The sequence below is a fragment of the Neofelis nebulosa genome, chromosome 9, assembly GCF_028018385.1.
Source record: "Neofelis nebulosa isolate mNeoNeb1 chromosome 9, mNeoNeb1.pri, whole genome shotgun sequence".
Lineage (NCBI taxonomy): Eukaryota > Metazoa > Chordata > Mammalia > Carnivora > Felidae > Neofelis > Neofelis nebulosa.
This window is the reverse complement of record NC_080790.1, coordinates 51,686,439-51,703,679: the sequence shown is the minus strand read 5'-3', so window position 1 is coordinate 51,703,679 and position 17,241 is coordinate 51,686,439. Positions and strand designations below refer to the sequence as shown.

At 40.2% G+C, this 17,241-nt stretch overlaps 1 protein-coding gene across 7 annotated transcripts in view; it reads right to left on the bottom strand.

Annotated features, from left to right (window-relative positions):
• Positions 1-17,241, bottom strand: part of EXOC6B (exocyst complex component 6B) — a 626,910-nt gene that overhangs the window by 267,999 nt on the left and 341,670 nt on the right. For all 7 annotated transcript variants that reach the window (XM_058683716.1, XM_058683713.1, XM_058683714.1 and 4 more), the window contains one exon: positions 5,645-5,756. In XM_058683716.1, coding sequence (XP_058539699.1) covers positions 5,645-5,756 — 112 coding nt within the window. The remainder of the gene's footprint in view (positions 1-5,644; positions 5,757-17,241) is intronic.

Here is a 17,241-nt window from a genome sequence, read left to right as displayed (position 1 = left end):
GTAGTATCTGCCAGGTTCCTTCACTGTAAAGTAACGTTTTCCCTCCTTCCATACCCTACTTTTTACATGAAGTCATAAGTACAACCTACATGCAAGGGGTGGGAGCTAAGTCTCACCTTCTCGAAGGGGTAATATCTATATACATTATTTGAAACTCTTCTGCACAGGACCCATTCTCTTTTCAACCTGCTCCATCAGGAGCCTTCTATCATCATTCTATTAAAAGTTATCTTATTGAGGTCACCGACATACTCCAAGTTGCTAAGTCCCATAGTAATTCTTAATTTTCATCTACCCTGATCTATTATCAGTATTTGTCATAACTGACCACTCCCTCCTTCTTGATACACTTTTTTCATTTGGCTTCCAAGACACCATACTCCTGTTACTGTTCTTGTTTTGTTTTGTTTTCCCTCTAATTCTCTAGTGACTCCTCAATCTCCTCTGTCAGTTTCTCTTTCTCCTGACTCCTTAATAATGGAGTGCCCAAGGGTTCAGTCCTTCATCTTCTCTTCTCCATCTTTACAAATTCCTTTAGTAATATTATCCAATCAAGTGGTTATAAACATTATCTATATTCTCCCAATTTTTCATCTCCAGGTCAAACCTCTTTTTCAAATGCCAAACTCATATATACAACCGCTTATTCAATATCACAAGCTGTATATGTAATAAACACTACATATTAAATTTCTCCAAAACCAAATTCCCAATATCCTCTATCCCAACACCAGCTCTACCTAAAGTTTTTGCCATCATAGTGCATGGTATATACAACCTTCTATCTGCTCAAATCAAAACATCATGGAGTTATCTTCAACTCCTTCCTTGTTTTCTCTCTCCCTTCAGATCCAATCATCAGGAAAGCACGCTGACTCTAAACTCCGAATCTGGTCACCTGTTACTACCTCCATGGCTACCACCCATGTGGCCATCAAATCTCGCTGCATTACTGTCCTAGCTTCTTAACCAGTCTCCCTGTTTACACCCTGCAGTATTGGGGATACCCAATGCAACAGTGTGATTCCTTTGAAATATGGCACATAGTACCACTAATCAAATTCCTGCAATGATGACTTCCCTCTGCACTCAAAATAAAAACCAAACACTTTACAGTGGCCCTACCACAACCCCCTAGCACTTTTGTAATCTGATCTCCGGCTTCTCTTCTTCCCCTTTCTCACTCCACTCTAGCCTTCCTAGCTTCCTTATTGTTCCCTGAACTAACCAGGAACTTAAATATCTTTAGACCTTTGCTCTAACCTCTGCCAAGAAATGCTCTTTGCCCTTAAAACAATAACTCAACATCAAGATGCTACTCTTTTTTTTTTTAATATATGAAATTTATTGTCAAATTGGTTTCCATACAACACCCACTGCTCATCCCAAAAGATGCCCTCTTCAATGCCCATCACCTGCCCTCCCCTCCCTCCCACCCCCCCATCAACCTTCAGTTTGTTCTCAGTTTTGAAGAGTCTCTTATGCTTTGGCTCTCTCCCACTCTAACCTCTTTTTTTTTTTTTCCTTCCCCTCCCCCATGGGTTTCTGTTACGTTTCTCAGGATCCACATAAGAGTGAAACCATATGGTATCTGTCTTTCTCTGTATGGCTTATTTCACTTAGCATCACACTCTCCAGTTCCATCCACGTTGCTACAAAGGGCCATATTGCATTATTGCCATGTAGTACTCCATTGTGTATATAAACCACAATTTTTTTATCCATTCATCAGTTGATGGACATTTAGGCTCTTTCCATAATTTGGCTATTGTTGAGAGTGCTGCTATAAACATTGGGGTACAAGTGCCCCTATGCATCAGTACTCCTGTATCCCTTGGGTAAATTCCTAGCAGTGCTATTGCTGGGCCATAGGATAGATCTATTTTTAATTTTTTGAGGAACCTCCACACTGTTTTCCAGGGCGGCTGCACCAGTTTACATTCCCACCAACAGTGCAAGAGGGTTCCCGTTTCTCCACATCCTCTCCAGCACCTATAGTCTCCTGATTTGTTCATTTTGGCCACTCTGACTGGCGTGAGGTGATATCTGAGTGTGGTTTTGATTTGTATTTCCCTGATGAGGAGCAATGTTGAGAAGATGCTACTCTTTTTAATAAGACCAACTTTGAACCTCCACTAGACTCCTGATTTCCTTAACATGGGTTCCTTCCGTTGTCTTCATCAAATTCACTTCCTTCTATCATACTAGAGGATTTACTATTTATTTTGCTGTTATTTATCACGTTTTCTGCCACTAGAATGTAGGCAAGGATCTCTGTTGTTGTTATTCTTGTTGTTGTTCACTTATTTATCCAAACAGCTTAGATCAGTGCCTGCTAAACACAGTAGGTATGCAATAAATATTATAAAGTCAACAAGCAAGCTATTTATCTTAACAGGACATTTGTTGTAATCTTCTAACTTTTCTTGGTTGAAAAAACTTCACCCTGTACTAAACTTGACAGTCAACTGTTTACCTACCCAGACCTCTTTTTCAACAACACCAGGTAACATACATGGAGTATTTACTACATACTGGGTACTGTTCTAAGTGCTTCCTATGTTCATTCAATCCCCACAACAACCCTATGAACTACACGCTCCCAAGAACACATTTATTAAGGGAAGAGAACCTAGGCAGAATTGGAACCCAGGCAGTCTGCTTAAGGACGCACACTCTTAACCACTGCTCTGCTGACTTTCTTCCCACAGACCTGGAAGAAGCAACCTGAGGAAACCAGCTAGACCTGCTGACTGAACAGGGACAGTCATGTAAGGTCTGAGAGTGCGAAGCATTCAAGCTACAGTAAGCGAGAACTAAAAGGTAATGTCGAGCTGAGTCAATGTGGGGAAGCCAAGAAGCAAGGACAAAAGCAAGAAAACCAGTGTACGGAGAGGAAAAGATAAAAGGATAGAGCATATAGACAGAAAAAAGAAGAAATGCGGCAACATAAATTCGAACAAGACAGGCAGACAGACATTAGCTTACAGGAACTCTTAAGACGTGAAGGAACTGTCTGACAACCTGAAATAGGGTTCAGTTAGTTTTGTGGTTTTATAATACTTGTACTGCTTGAATGGATATGTGCTCGCTGACACAAAATCATCTCTACCTAAACAATTTCCACAGTACTATGGACTTCTTGTAAAAGCCCCTTTGTTTTTGTTTTTGTTTTTTTTTTTAAATTTTTTTTTCAACATTTTTTATTTATTTTTGGGACAGAGAGAGACAGAGCATGAACGGGGGAGGGGCAGAGAGAGAGGGAGACACAGAATCAGAAACAGGCTCCAGGCTCCGAGCCATCAGCCCAGAGCCTGACGCGGGGCTCGAACTCACGGACCGCGAGATCGTGACCTGGCTGAAGTCGGACGCTTAACCGACTGCGCCACCCAGGCGCCCCTAAAAGCCCCTTTGTTATGATGAAATAATTAAATCAGTATGGAAATCAGTACATTATAGTAAAAGTGAATTAAGTTTGGGAAAAAAACAACCCAGACTTAGGTCTCATTTCTATCATTTTGTTAACTATATGACCTCAGGCAATCTCGCTGAACTTTAATTACGCTTTCTATAAAATAGGAATAATAACACGTGCGTAGCCAGCTTCAAATGTCATTGTACTAAACGAGATGGTATTTGTGAATAGACTATGAAGAATACAAACTGTTCGACAAATGTTACCTAGTATGATGATGCGTGCAGATGTGAACTCACGCTAGTTACCTGTAAAGGAGGATATAATGTCTTTCCAAAGGTGAGCAATATAATTATTCTATTGGCGATAAAAATCACTGGGTATGTATTTGTCTGTATGTGTACAAACCACCATAAAAGCCAAAATAAATAAATGTGTGTAGATGTTCCTTCATTCATATGCAAGGATATTGATACTGAAAGTACATTATTACCTAGAAAGATCCAATGACTTAGGAATAATATTTAGCATCCACTGAAAAGGTGCCAAGAACTAAAATATAGTTCTTTTGATAAGCTTCTACTGCTTCTCCTGTCCTGACCTGATATGTGCAGGGCCCTTGCAAAGGACAATGGTGTCAGGAAAACTGAAGAACTGAGAAGTTAGGTCTTTCTCTTAAGATGTCACAGTAAATCAATGGCATGCAGTCACAACTAAACTCAAGAGACTTCTGAGGCCAAAGCTGTTTCTATCACACCATCTTCCTTCTAAGCTACCTGTTTAAAATGTTTTAAGAGACTGTTAGATGGCATAAGAAAACCTGTATCAAAAGTTATAATACAGAGATAGTTCAAAAACTAAATAACAGACTTCCTGTCCTACCTGGGATCCACATAAGGAGAACAGTGCACTGTAACAGAAGGAGGAGGACTTCCTACTTTTCACTCCACTTCATTCCACTTTTCTTTTGCTCAGCCTTCCTGACGATGAAAAGAACTTAACCTATTCTCAGACATAAAGATAATACCTAATATCTCTATACCCAGCCACAGAAAGGAAGCTCTGCAAAATGAGGGAACTGTCCTAAATAATGTCAAATGTAACTTTCAATCATAAAAAAAGTTTGTTATACACGGAACTCAAACATTGCCAAAGTTCCACATTATAATAGTTTAAAATCTTCACCCAGGGAAAGAAGCTAGCACTCCAAAATCAGAAGGAGATGTTCACCTGGCTTCCAGCTGTCTTTACCTATGAGTCAGATTCATTAACCATTTGCTGAATTTCACCATGATCTCTGACAGTGTATATCTGAAAACGTCAATTTTTCCTAGAGCAACGGACTTTCAAACTACACCACCTCTACAAGTAAAACATATGGCCAACAGCCTTTCCCTTTCCCTGTGAAAAAAAATTCCTCCAAGCTCTCACTTTTGGCAATATAATTTCCATAAAATGGCAGGTCGACTCTCCCATGCAATCCTGGGTTTCCAAGAGAAAGGAAACTTCACATCTTTCTAAATTTTAGGACTCCACGCCAACGTGCCAAATCTTCAGTTTGCCAAGATACTGTTCGCAACACGTGTGTAATATCCCTTCTTGCTTTGTGAGATTCTGTAAGCTTCCACAGAAATGTGACGATCGCCTTTCTCCCACATTTCCTCAATCCCAGATCCCCAGACTCACATGCTGATAAGGAGTAATTCACCATTCACATACAAGAGGTATCTCAAAACCAAAAGCTGAGTCTAACACAAACCAAGGACTACAAGTGCCAATATCCTTGGCATCCATGATTTACGCACACACATGTGGTTTCATATTGTATGTTGTATTTGAACTGTCATTCGTTTGGATAGGAACCTGATGTTGACTATATTCTCCAACCAACAATTTTGTTTTTATATAATTGATGGCAAATAATACAAATGTGTCCCAACAACCTCAGAAAGGAAAACCAGTTAGGTACTGAAAATAATGAGAGAGAGAGAGAGAGAGAGAGAGAGAGAGAGAGAGAGAGAGAAAGTGACTTTTCAAAATGTAATAAATGTCTCCAAGAGGACAAAAGAAAAAAACAAATGATTTGTTTTGCACTTTCACCATTAGGAATCCATCAGTAAGAACATGACGGACCATATAGAAAGTTATAATTAACTTACAAACAGGCCCCAGAGCTTAGGGCATCTGTTCACATATTGCCTTGGCTGCCTCCATTAAGAGCAGCTTTACCTCAGTAAGTCCAATATTCTTCCTTTTAATGACATTCTGCAGAGAGTTGCTCAGAGTCCTGGTTAGCAACAGGTTTGTAGATTTACGAATCATGTCATCGACTTCGGTTGAGCTGAAAAAGAATTATCAAGAGTGAGTCATACCAGGGAGCAGGATTACTCTTGAAACAAACAAGGCACCACCAGTGGTACTTCTGATGATGTTAATGATAATGGCAGCAGCGAATAACATTTATTTTGTGCCAGAAATTATTCTAAGTACTTTAATATACTAAAATTCATTTAATGGTCCTGGGTGGCGCAGTCGGTTAAGCATCCGACCCTTGATTTCAGCTCGGGTCATGATCTCACAGTTCATGAGACTGAGCTCCTCATCGGGCTTTGTGTTGACAGCATGGAGTCTGCTTGAGATTCTCTCTCTCTGCCCCTCCCCCATTCATGTTCTCTCTCCCTCTCTCTCTCTCTCTCTCTCTCTCTCTCTCTCAAAAATAAATAAACATATAAAATAAATAAAATTCACTTAAACTTCACACCAATGATACAAAGTACTTTTATTATTATTTCTACTTTACAGATGAGGAAATGAAGGCGCAGAGAAGTTAAGTAACTTCTTTAAGGTCATACAGTAAGTAAACAGCAAAAAAAGGCTTTGAACAAGGCCATCCAGCGCTAAGGCCCATAGCATTTAAACACTATGATAAACTGTCTCTCAGACCACCTAAACAGTTACCCAGCATGATTCCTCATCCTGAAATCATTATTTCTCCCATACTTCCAAGATCCTTCACAGATTGTTAATATTAATAATTTTCCAACCTGGTCTCTCCGTCGGCTTCCTACCGCTAATTGTGTACAGCTAACTGCTGATGACGACCCCTAAGAAAAGTTACTTCTGTATTGTCTTCTTTCATAGAATGTCTGTTTAGCTCTGATTCCAAAATAAGTGTTTTAGGCTGGTAGTTTAATAATGCATAAATGTCTTGTAATCCTTACTATCCCAAAAATGACGAATAAAGACATTTTCCTTTTTTGAATTTATTCCCTCATTTTTAATCCAGTGAACATTATTAAACCCTTATTGTGTAATGGTTTTTTTTTTTTTCAGGTAAACTCACAACCCCGAAATCAAGAGTTGCATGCTCTAACAATTGAGCCACCAGGCACCCCAATAATGGCATTTTCTATACAGTAAAGGAAACTAAACATAAAGAAAATGATTCAATAGCTATCTATATTTATATGCAAAGTTTGAAAAAGAAAAACAGCCCTGTAACCAATAAACTAAATTCTAGACCTATACATCCTCCATGAGCTCCTGAAAGTATAACCCAAGATGGCTTTCTATAAAAGATATACTTTTAAGACAAATATTTCTTCAATGATAAGGTTAATGTTATAGAAAGTCTAGTTTATAAACATCAAGAAATAACTGTAAATAGAGATTTGTGAGTTCTTTGTAAATTTATTGCTTGTGGATGATGGTCACAAATTTAATCTCATCCATTTCTCTTTCTAGAAAAGAAAATCAGAGGCTTAGTATAGTCAGATTAAAAATCTTACAATTTTAAATATATAGGCAAGGTATATTATCAGGCTATGTGGAAACCAGAAAAATATCAAAACTAAATATGACCACAGAATTGAAGGACATAATCGGGAAGGAATGATACATCAAAATATTTTCACAACGTCCATGTAAGGATACATTTAATTGACCAATACCCTCTGGCCCACTGCTAACCTTTCCAAAATTATTACTGAACTGAAATACTTCACTCCACAAATATATGAGGTGCTGGGCATTATGTGGGTAGAATAATGAGATCAAAATGGTGAATGAACAAAATAGTCATGGTTCCTGCTTTCATATATTAAACTAATAATTATACCAGGTCAATTGTAATATGAGCTACAAATAAGTATACGTTGCTATAAAAATTATTAACACAGGTATCTAAAGAATCTGGTGCCCCTGATATTAATCACTCTCATGATATCCTGTACTTATTACATATCTCTATTATGGTTTAAGAAGACTGGGGCGCCTGGGTGGCTCAGTCAGATCAGCACCTGACTTCCGCTCAGGTCATGATCTCATAGTTAGTGAGTTCAAGCCTTGCATTGGACTCTGCACTGACAGCTAGAGCCTGAAGCATGCTTCAGATTCTGTATCTCCCTCTCTCTCTGACCCTCCCCCACTTGTGTTCTCTCTCTCTCTCTCTCTCTCTTTCTCTCTCTCTCTCTTTCTCTCTGATAAATAAACATTACAAAAAAAAAAAAAACATCTAGCAGAAGTTCCACATTCGGATGTGATATAGAAGATTAAGAAAGACCACCACTATCTTCATCACAACAAAAAAGTCAGGTCTAATCTAAAAGCTATATTTTCCTTCAATGTCCACAAAGTATAATTAGCACACATACATAAATGTATACCTGGATTGCGCACCATGACAAGCCTTTGAAAGGTGACCAAAGGGTAGCAGTCACTTTCATACCTGAGGCCATTTGCTACTCTGGGTACAGATGGATACAAGACTGAAACAGTCAGAGGCTGAAAGGCTTTGGTGAGATGAAGAGAAATTAGCCAAACCATTAACAATATGGGCTGCTATGACAGTTTGGAATCCTGGAGAGCCCCAAAACAAAAATAAATGAACTGATGCAATAATTCTCCCCTACAAGAATTCTGCTCCAGGGGCGCCTGGGTGGCTTGGTCGGTTAAGCGTCCGACTTCGGCTCAGGTCACGATCTCGCGGTCCGTGAGTTTGAGCCCCGCGTCGTCGGGCTCTGTGCCGACAGCTCAGAGCCTGGAGCCTGTTTCAGATTCTGTGTCTCCCTCTCTCTGTGACCCTCCCCCGTTCATGCTCTGTCTCTCTCTGTCTCAAAAATAGATAAACGTTAAAAAAAAAAAAAATTAAAGAATTCTGCTCCATAAGAAATGGTGAGGGGGGTGCCTGAGTGGCTTGGTCAGTTGCGCTTCTGACTCTTGATTTCAGCTCAGGTAATGGTCTCACAATTCATGGGTTTGGTCCCCATGTAAGGCTCCGCACTGATGGTGAGGGGCCTGCTTGGGATTCTCTCTCTCCCCCACTTCTCTCTGCCCCTCCCCTGCTTGTGCACATGTGTGCTCTCTCTCTGTCTCTCTGTCTCTGTCTCAAAATAAATGAAAACACACAAACACACACACACACACAAAGGTGAGGGCAGGGCAACTGGGCAGCTTAGTCAGTTAAGCATCCCACTCTTGATTTGGGCTCAGGTCATTATCTCATAATTGTGAGATCCAGGCCCCTAACGGCTTCACACTGAGCATGCATCCTGCTTGGGATTCTCTCTCTCCTTCTCTGTCTCCGCCCCTCCTGCACTCAATCTCCACCCCCTCCCCCCAAAAATAAATAAGCAGTTATAAAAAAAAAAAAAAAAAGAAAGAAAGAAACAGTGAAGACAATGCTAGAAAACAGAGACAGAGCTTGCAAATTCTGCAAGGGGTTTTGTTTCCAAGGCTAAAGAAACTCAATCCAAAAAGGAGAAGAAACTAACTAATGATGAAACCAGCCCAGCTCAAATCCTGTTAAGATCAGAGATAAGCTCCTGGATAAAAGCTCTGGAATTTTAGAGTTGGTCTTCTGGACAAAGAGATTCTGCAGAATCATTTGAAATCAGAAGTAATTTGAAACTAATTAAAACTGAGACTCACATTCAGTTCACTCAAGAAATCTGAATGATCTATCAAGTAGCCAGGAGTTGCAGAAGAAGAAAAAGAATGAGAAAGGAGGCATATTTAAAGACATACTGGCAAAATCATCTCCAAACATGACAAAATATTTCAACCCACATATCCAAGAGCTTTAGTACCTCCCACACAAAATCAACACACACATTTAACAACATCAGAGTCATTTAACAACATCAGAGTCATGGGGTGCCTGGGTGATTGAGTCAGTTAAGCGTCCAACTTTGGCTCAGGTCATGCTCTCACAGTTGGTGAGTTCGGCCCCCGCATCGGGCTCTGTGTTGACAGCTCAGAGCCTAAAGTCTGCTTCAGATTCTGTGTCTCCCTCTCTCTCTGTCCCTCCCCTGCTTAAACTCTGTCTCTCTCTCTCAGAAATAATAAAGAATAAGGTTTAAAAAAAAGAATATTAGATCAAATTGTAAAGTCCAAAGAGAAAAAGAAAATCTTAAAAACAACCATGGAAAGAAGACAATACGTTCAGAGGAACAAGAATAATAATGGCTTATTTCTCTTCAGAAAACAATGGAGGCAGACAGTGGTATGACATCTTTAGACTATCAACCTAGAAGTCCATGTCTTAGAAAATATATTTTGAAAACACAGGTGATGGAGTCCGGAAGATGGCGGCGTAGGAGGACGCTGGGCTCACCGCGCGTCCTGCTGATCACTTAGATTCCACCTACACCTGCCTAAAGAACCCAGAAAACCGCCAGAGGATTAGCAGAACGGAGTCTCCGGAGCCAAGCGCAGACGAGAGGCCCACGGAAGAGGGTAGGAAGGGCGGCGAGGCGGTGCGCGCTCCACGGACTGGCGGGAGGGAGCCGGGGCGGAGGGGCGGCTCGCCGGCCAAGCAGAGCCCCCGAGTCGGGCTGGCAAAAGCGGAGGGGCCGGACGGACTGTGTTCCGACAGCAAGCGCGACTTAGCGTCTGGGAGGTCAGAAGTTAACAGCTCTGCTCAGAAAGCGGGAAGGCTGGAGGACAAAGGGAGGGAGAGCTGTTGAGCCCCCGGACGGCAGAGCTCAGCTTGGCGGGGAACAAAGGCGCTCGCCAGCGCCATCTCCCCCGCCCATCCCCCAGCCAAAATCCCAAAGAGAACCAGTTCCTGCCAGGGAACTTGCTCGCTCCGCGCAAACACCCAACTCTGTGCTTCTGCGGAGCCAAACCTCCGGCAGCGGATCTGACTCCCTCCCGCTGCCACAGGGCCCCTCCTGAAGTGGATCACCTAAGGAGAAGCGAGCTAAGCCTGCCCCTCCCGCCCCCGTGCACCTTGCCTACCCACCCCAGCTAATACGCCAGCTCCCCAGCACCACAAGCCTGGCAGTGTGCAAGTAGACCAGACGGGCCACACCACCCCACAGTGAATCCCGCCCCTAGGAGAGGGGAAGAGAAGGCACACACCAGTCTGACTGTGGCCCCAGCGGTGGGCTGGGGGCAGACATCAGGTCGGACTGCGGCCCCGCCCACCAACTCCAGTTATACACCACAGCACAGGGGAAGTGCCCTGCGGGTCCTCACCACTCCAGGGACTGTCCAAAATGACCAAACGGAAGAATTCCCCTCAGAAGAATCTCCAGGAAATAACAACAGCTAATGAACTGATCAAAAAGGATTTAAATAATATAACAGAAAGTGAATTTAGAATAATAGTCATAAAATTAATCGCTGGGCTTGAAAACAGTATACAGGACAGCAGAGAATCTCTTGCTACAGAGATCAAGGGACTAAGGAACAGTCACGAGGAGCTGAAAAACGCTTTAAACGAAATGCAAAACAAAATGGAAACCACGACGGCTCGGATTGAAGAGGCAGAGGAGAGAATAGGTGAACTAGAAGATAAAGTTATGGAGAAAGAGGAAGCTGAAAGAAAGAGAGATAAAAAAATCCAGGAGTATGAGGGGAAAATTAGAGAACTAAGTGATACACTAAAAAGAAATAATATACGCATAATTGGTATCCCAGAGGAGGAAGAGAGAGGGAAAGGTGCTGAAGGGGTACTTGAAGAAATTATAGCTGAGAACTTCCCTGAACTGGGGAAGGAAAAAGGCATTGAAATCCAAGAGGCACAGAGAACTCCCTTCAGACGTAACTTGAATCGATCTTCTGCACGACATAGCATAGTGAAACTGGCAAAATACAAGGATAAAGAGAAAATTCTGAAAGCAGCAAGGGATAAACGTGCCCTCACATATAAAGGGAGACCTATAAGACTCGTGACTGATCTCTCCTTTGAAACTTGGCAGGCCAGAAAGGCTTGGCACGATATCTTCAGTGTGCTAAACAGAAAAAATATGCACCCGAGAATCCTTTATCCAGCAAGTCTGTCATTTAGAATAGAAGGAGAGATAAAGGTCTTCCCAAACAAACAAAAACTGAAGGAATTTGTCACCACGAAACCAGCCCTACAAGAGATCCTAAGGGGGATCCTGTGAGACAAAGTACCAGAGACATCACTACAAGCATAAAACATACAGACATCACAATGACTCTAAACCCGTATCTTTCTATAATAACACTGAATGTAAATGGATTAAATGCGCCAACCAAAAGACATAGGGTATCAGAATGGATAAAAAAACAAGACCCATCTATTTGCTGTCTACAAGAAACTCATTTTAGATCTGAGGACACCTTTAGATTGAGAGTGAGGGGATGGAGAACTATTTATCATGCTACTGGAAGCCAAAAGAAAGCTGGAGTAGCCATACTTATATCAGACAAACTAGACTTTAAATTAAAGGCTGTAACAAGAGATGAAGAAGGGCATTATATAATAATTACAGGGTCTATCCATCAGGAAGAGCTAACAATTATAAATGTCTATGCGCCAAATACCGGAGCCCCCAGATATATAAAACAGTTACTCATAAACATAAGCAACCTTATTGATAAGAATGTGGTCATTGCAGGGGACTTTAACACACCACTTACAGAAATGGATAGATCATCTAGACACACAGTCAATAAAGAAACAAGGGCCCTGAATGATACATTGGATCAGATGGACTTGACAGATATATTTAGAACTCTGCATCCCAAAGCAACAGAATATACTTTCTTCTCGAGTGCACATGGAACATTCTCCAAGATAGATCATATACTGGGTCACAAAACAGCCCTTCATAAGTTTACAAGAATTGAAATTATACCATGCATACTTTCAGACCACAATGCTATGAAGCTTGAAATCAACCACAGGAAAAAGTCTGGAAAACCTCCAAAAGCATGGAGGTTAAAGAACACCCTACTAACGAATGAGTGGGTCAACCAGGCAATTAGAGAAGAAATTAAAAAATATATGGAAACAAACGAAAATGAAAATACAACAATCCAAACGCTTTGGGACGCAGCGAAGGCAGTCCTGAGAGGAAAATACATTGCAATCCAGGCCTATCTCAAGAAACAAGAAAAATCCCAAATACAAAATCTAACAGCACACCTAAAGGAAATAGAAGCAGAACAGCAAAGGCAGCCTAAACCCAGCAGAAGAAGAGAAATCATAAAGATCAGAGCAGAAATAAACAATATAGAATCTAAAAAAACTGTAGAGCAGATCAACGAAACCAAGAGTTGGTTTTTTGAAAAAATAAACAAAATTGACAAACCTCTAGCCAGGCTTCTCAAAAAGAAAAGGGAGATGACCCAAATAGATAAAATCATGAATGAAAATGGAATTATTACAACCAATCCCTCAGAGATACAAACAATTATCAGGGAATACTATGAAAAATTATATGCCAACAAATTGGACAACCTGGAAGAAATGGACAAATTCCTAAACACCCACACTCTTCCAAAACTCAATCAGGAGGAAATAGAAAGCTTGAACAGACCCATAACCAGCGAAGAAATTGAATCGGTTATCAAAAATCTCCCAACAAATAAGAGTCCAGGACCAGATGGCTTCCCAGGGGAGTTCTACCAGACGTTTAAAGCAGAGATAATACCTATCCTTCTCAAGCTATTCCAAGAAATAGAAAGGGAAGGAAAACTTCCAGACTCATTCTATGAAGCCAGTATTACTTTGATTCCTAAACCAGACAGAGACCCAGTAAAAAAAGAGAACTACAGGCCAATATCCCTGATGAATATGGATGCAAAAATTCTCAATAAGATACTAGCAAATTGAATTCAACAGCATATAAAAAGAATTATTCACCATGATCAAGTGGGATTCATTCCTGGGATGCAGGGCTGGTTCAACATTCGCAAATCGATCAACGTGATACATCACATTAACAAAAAAAAAGAGAAGAACCATATGATCCTGTCAATCGATGCAGAAAAGGCCTTTGACAAAATCCAGCACCCTTTCTTAATAAAAACCCTTGAGAAAGTCGGGATAGAAGGAACATACTTAAAGATCATAAAAGCCATTTATGAAAAGCCCACAGCTAACATCATCCTCAATGGGGAAAAACTGAGAGCTTTTTCCCTGAGATCAGGAACACGACAGGGATGCCCACTCTCACCGCTGCTGTTTAATATAGTGCTGGAAGTTCTAGCATCAGCAATCAGACAACAAAAGGAAATCAAAGGCATCCAAATTGGCAAAGATGAAGTCAAGCTTTCGCTTTTTGCAGATGACATGATATTATACATGGAAAATCCGATAGACTCCACCAAAAGTCTGCTAGAACTGATACATGAATTCAGCAAAGTTGCCGGATACAAAATCAATGTACAGAAATCAGTTGCATTCTTATACACTAACAATGAAGCAACAGAAAGACAAATAAAGAAACTGATCCCATTCACAATTGCACCAAGAAGCATAAAATACCTAGGAATAAATCTAACCAAAGATGTAAAAGATCTGTATGCTGAAAACTATAGAAAGCTTATGCAGGTAATTGAAGAAGATATAAAGAAATGGAAAGACATTCCCTGCTCATGGATTGGAAGAATAAATATTGTCAAAATGTCAATACTACCCAAAGCTATCTACACATTCAATGCAATCCCAATCAAAATTGCACCAGCATTCTTCTCGAAACTAGAACAAGCAATCCTAAAATTCATATGGAACCACAAAAGGCCCCGAATAGCCAAAGTAATTTTGAAGAAGAAGACCAAAGCAGGAGGCATCACAATCCCAGACTTTAGCCTCTACTACAAAGCTGTCATCATCAAGACAGCATGGTATTGGCATAAAAACAGACACATAGACCAATGGAATAGAATAGAAACCCCAGAACTAGACCCACAAACGTATGGCCAACTCATTTTTGACAAAGCAGGAAAGAACATCCAATGGAAAAAAGACAGTCTCTTTAACAAATGGTGCTGGGAGAACTGGACAGCAACATGCAGAAGGTTGAAACTAGACCACTTTCTCACACCATTCACAAAAATAAACTCAAAATGGATAAAGGACCTGAATGTGAGACAGGAAACCATCAAAACCTTAGAGGAGAAAGCAGGAAAAGACCTCTCTGACCTCAGCCGTAGCAATCTCTTACTCGGCACATCGCCAAAGGCAAGGGAATTAAAAGCAAAAGTGAATTACTGGGACCTTATGAAGATAAAAAGCTTCTGCACAGCAAAGGAAACAACCAACAAAACTAAAAGGCAACCAACGGAATGGGAAAAGATATTTGCAAATGACACATCGGACAAAGGGCTAGTATCCAAAATCTATAAAGAGCTCATCAAACTCCACACCCGAAAAACAAATAACCCAGTGAAGAAATGGGCAGAAAACATGAATAGACACTTCTCTAAAGAAGACATCCGGATGGCCAACAGGCACATGAAAAGATGTTCAACGTCGCTCCTCATCAGGGAAATACAAATCAAAACCACACTCAGATACCACCTCACGCCAGTCAGAGTGGCCAAAATGAAGAAATCAGGAGACTATAGATGCTGGAGAGGATGTGGAGAGACGGGAACCCTCTTGCACTGTTGGTGGGAATGCAAATTGGTGCAGCCGCTCTGGAAAGCAGTGTGGAGGTTCCTCAGAAAATTAAAAATAGACCTACCCTATGACCCAGCAATAGCACTGCTAGGAATTTATCCAAGGGATACAGGAGTACTGATGCATAGGGGCACTTGTACCCCAATGTTTATAGCAGCACTCTCAACAATCGCCAAATTATGGAAAGAGCCTAAATGTCCATCAACTGATGAATGGATAAAGAAATTGTGGTTTATATACACAATGGAATACTACGTGGCAATGAGAAAGAATGAAATATGGCCTTTTGTAGCAACGTGGATGGAACTGGAGAGTGTGATGCTAAGTGAAATAAGCCATACAGAGAAAGACAGATACCATATGGTTTCACTCTTATGTGGATCCTGAGAAACGTAACAGAAACCCATGGGGGAGGGGAAGGGAAAAAAAAAAAAAAAGAGGTTAGAGTGGGAGAGAGCCAAAGCATAAGAGACTGTTAAAAACTGAGAACAAACTGAGGGTTGATGGGGGGTGGGAGGGAGGGCAGGGTGGGTGATGGGTATTGAGGAGGGCACCTTTTGGGATGAGCACTGGGTGTTGTATGGAAACCAATTTGACAGTAAATTTCATATATTAAAAAATAAATAAAATAAATAAATAAATAAATAAATAAATAAATAAAAAGAAAACACAGGTGATAAAAATACTTTTAGAATAATTTTAAAATTATTTTAAAGTATTTTAGAAATATTTTTAAAAGCCAAGAAAATGCCACACCAGCAGTTATACCCTAAGGAAATGCTGAAAGAAAAATTTTCATGCTGAAGGAAGATGATGCCAAAGGGTAACCTCGATATGTAGAAAAGAATGAGAAGGCCTGAAAATGGTAACTATGTAGTGGGTAAAAATAATACAATTTTTTTTCTTGAACTGTAAAATATTATTAAATGTTCAAACACACAATAAACTATTTTAGGGTTAAAACAGGTATATAAGTGAAATATGTGGCAACAACATCAAAAAAAAAAAGAAGATAAACTATTTTACGCTGTGGTAAGATTCTTAAATTACATACAAAATGATATATTATTCAGGGTAAACTGTGATAAATTAACAATGTACACTGTAGTCCCCACAGCAACCACACAAACAAACAATTGGGGGGAAAAAAGCTATACTGAAGTAAAGCCAATAGGAAAATAAATCACAATACTAAAAAAATTTGGTCAAGAAGAATGAAGGAAAACATGAAAAGATGAGCAAAAAATGAATGAGACAAACAGAAAAACAATAGCCAGCATGCAGGCTTAAATTCAACCACATCACTAAATTCATTAAGGTACGCTCCAATTACACAGATTGTATCAAGAGCCAAGAAGCACCTATTTGTTGACTCAAAATGACACATTTTAAAAAAAAGACACATGCCCAGATCTTATTTTCAAGATACCACTCAACACTAAAGGGAAGTGGGCCCCTTGGAGAAATCAATGATACCATGGTTAAGTAAGGAAATGTCCCAAAATGTGACAGGAATGCACCAACAAGGCATAGGAGCTAGTCTGAAAGGTTAACACTCCCTACATCTGGGACACTCTGGCATCAAAAGGAATGAAGATAGTAAAGGAATGAACCAATTGAATTAAGAATCCGTGTGTTTTAGCTGATGATAGATGATAGATAAACAGGTAGACAGACAGACAAACAGAAGATAGATAGCAAGGAAGAACCCCTTAAAATAGAATGCCAAGTAATATTTATACAAGGAATTAAAAAATCAAAATTAATTAAAAATCATAAACCAGTAATTATCAGAGTAAAAACTGATTCAGACAAGAATTATTTTTTTTTATTAAAAAAATTTTTTTTAGCATTGATTTTTGAGAGAAAGAGACAGAGTGGGAGTAGCAGAGGGGCAGAGAGAGAGGGAGACACAGAATTGGAAGCAGGCTCCAGACTCTGAGCT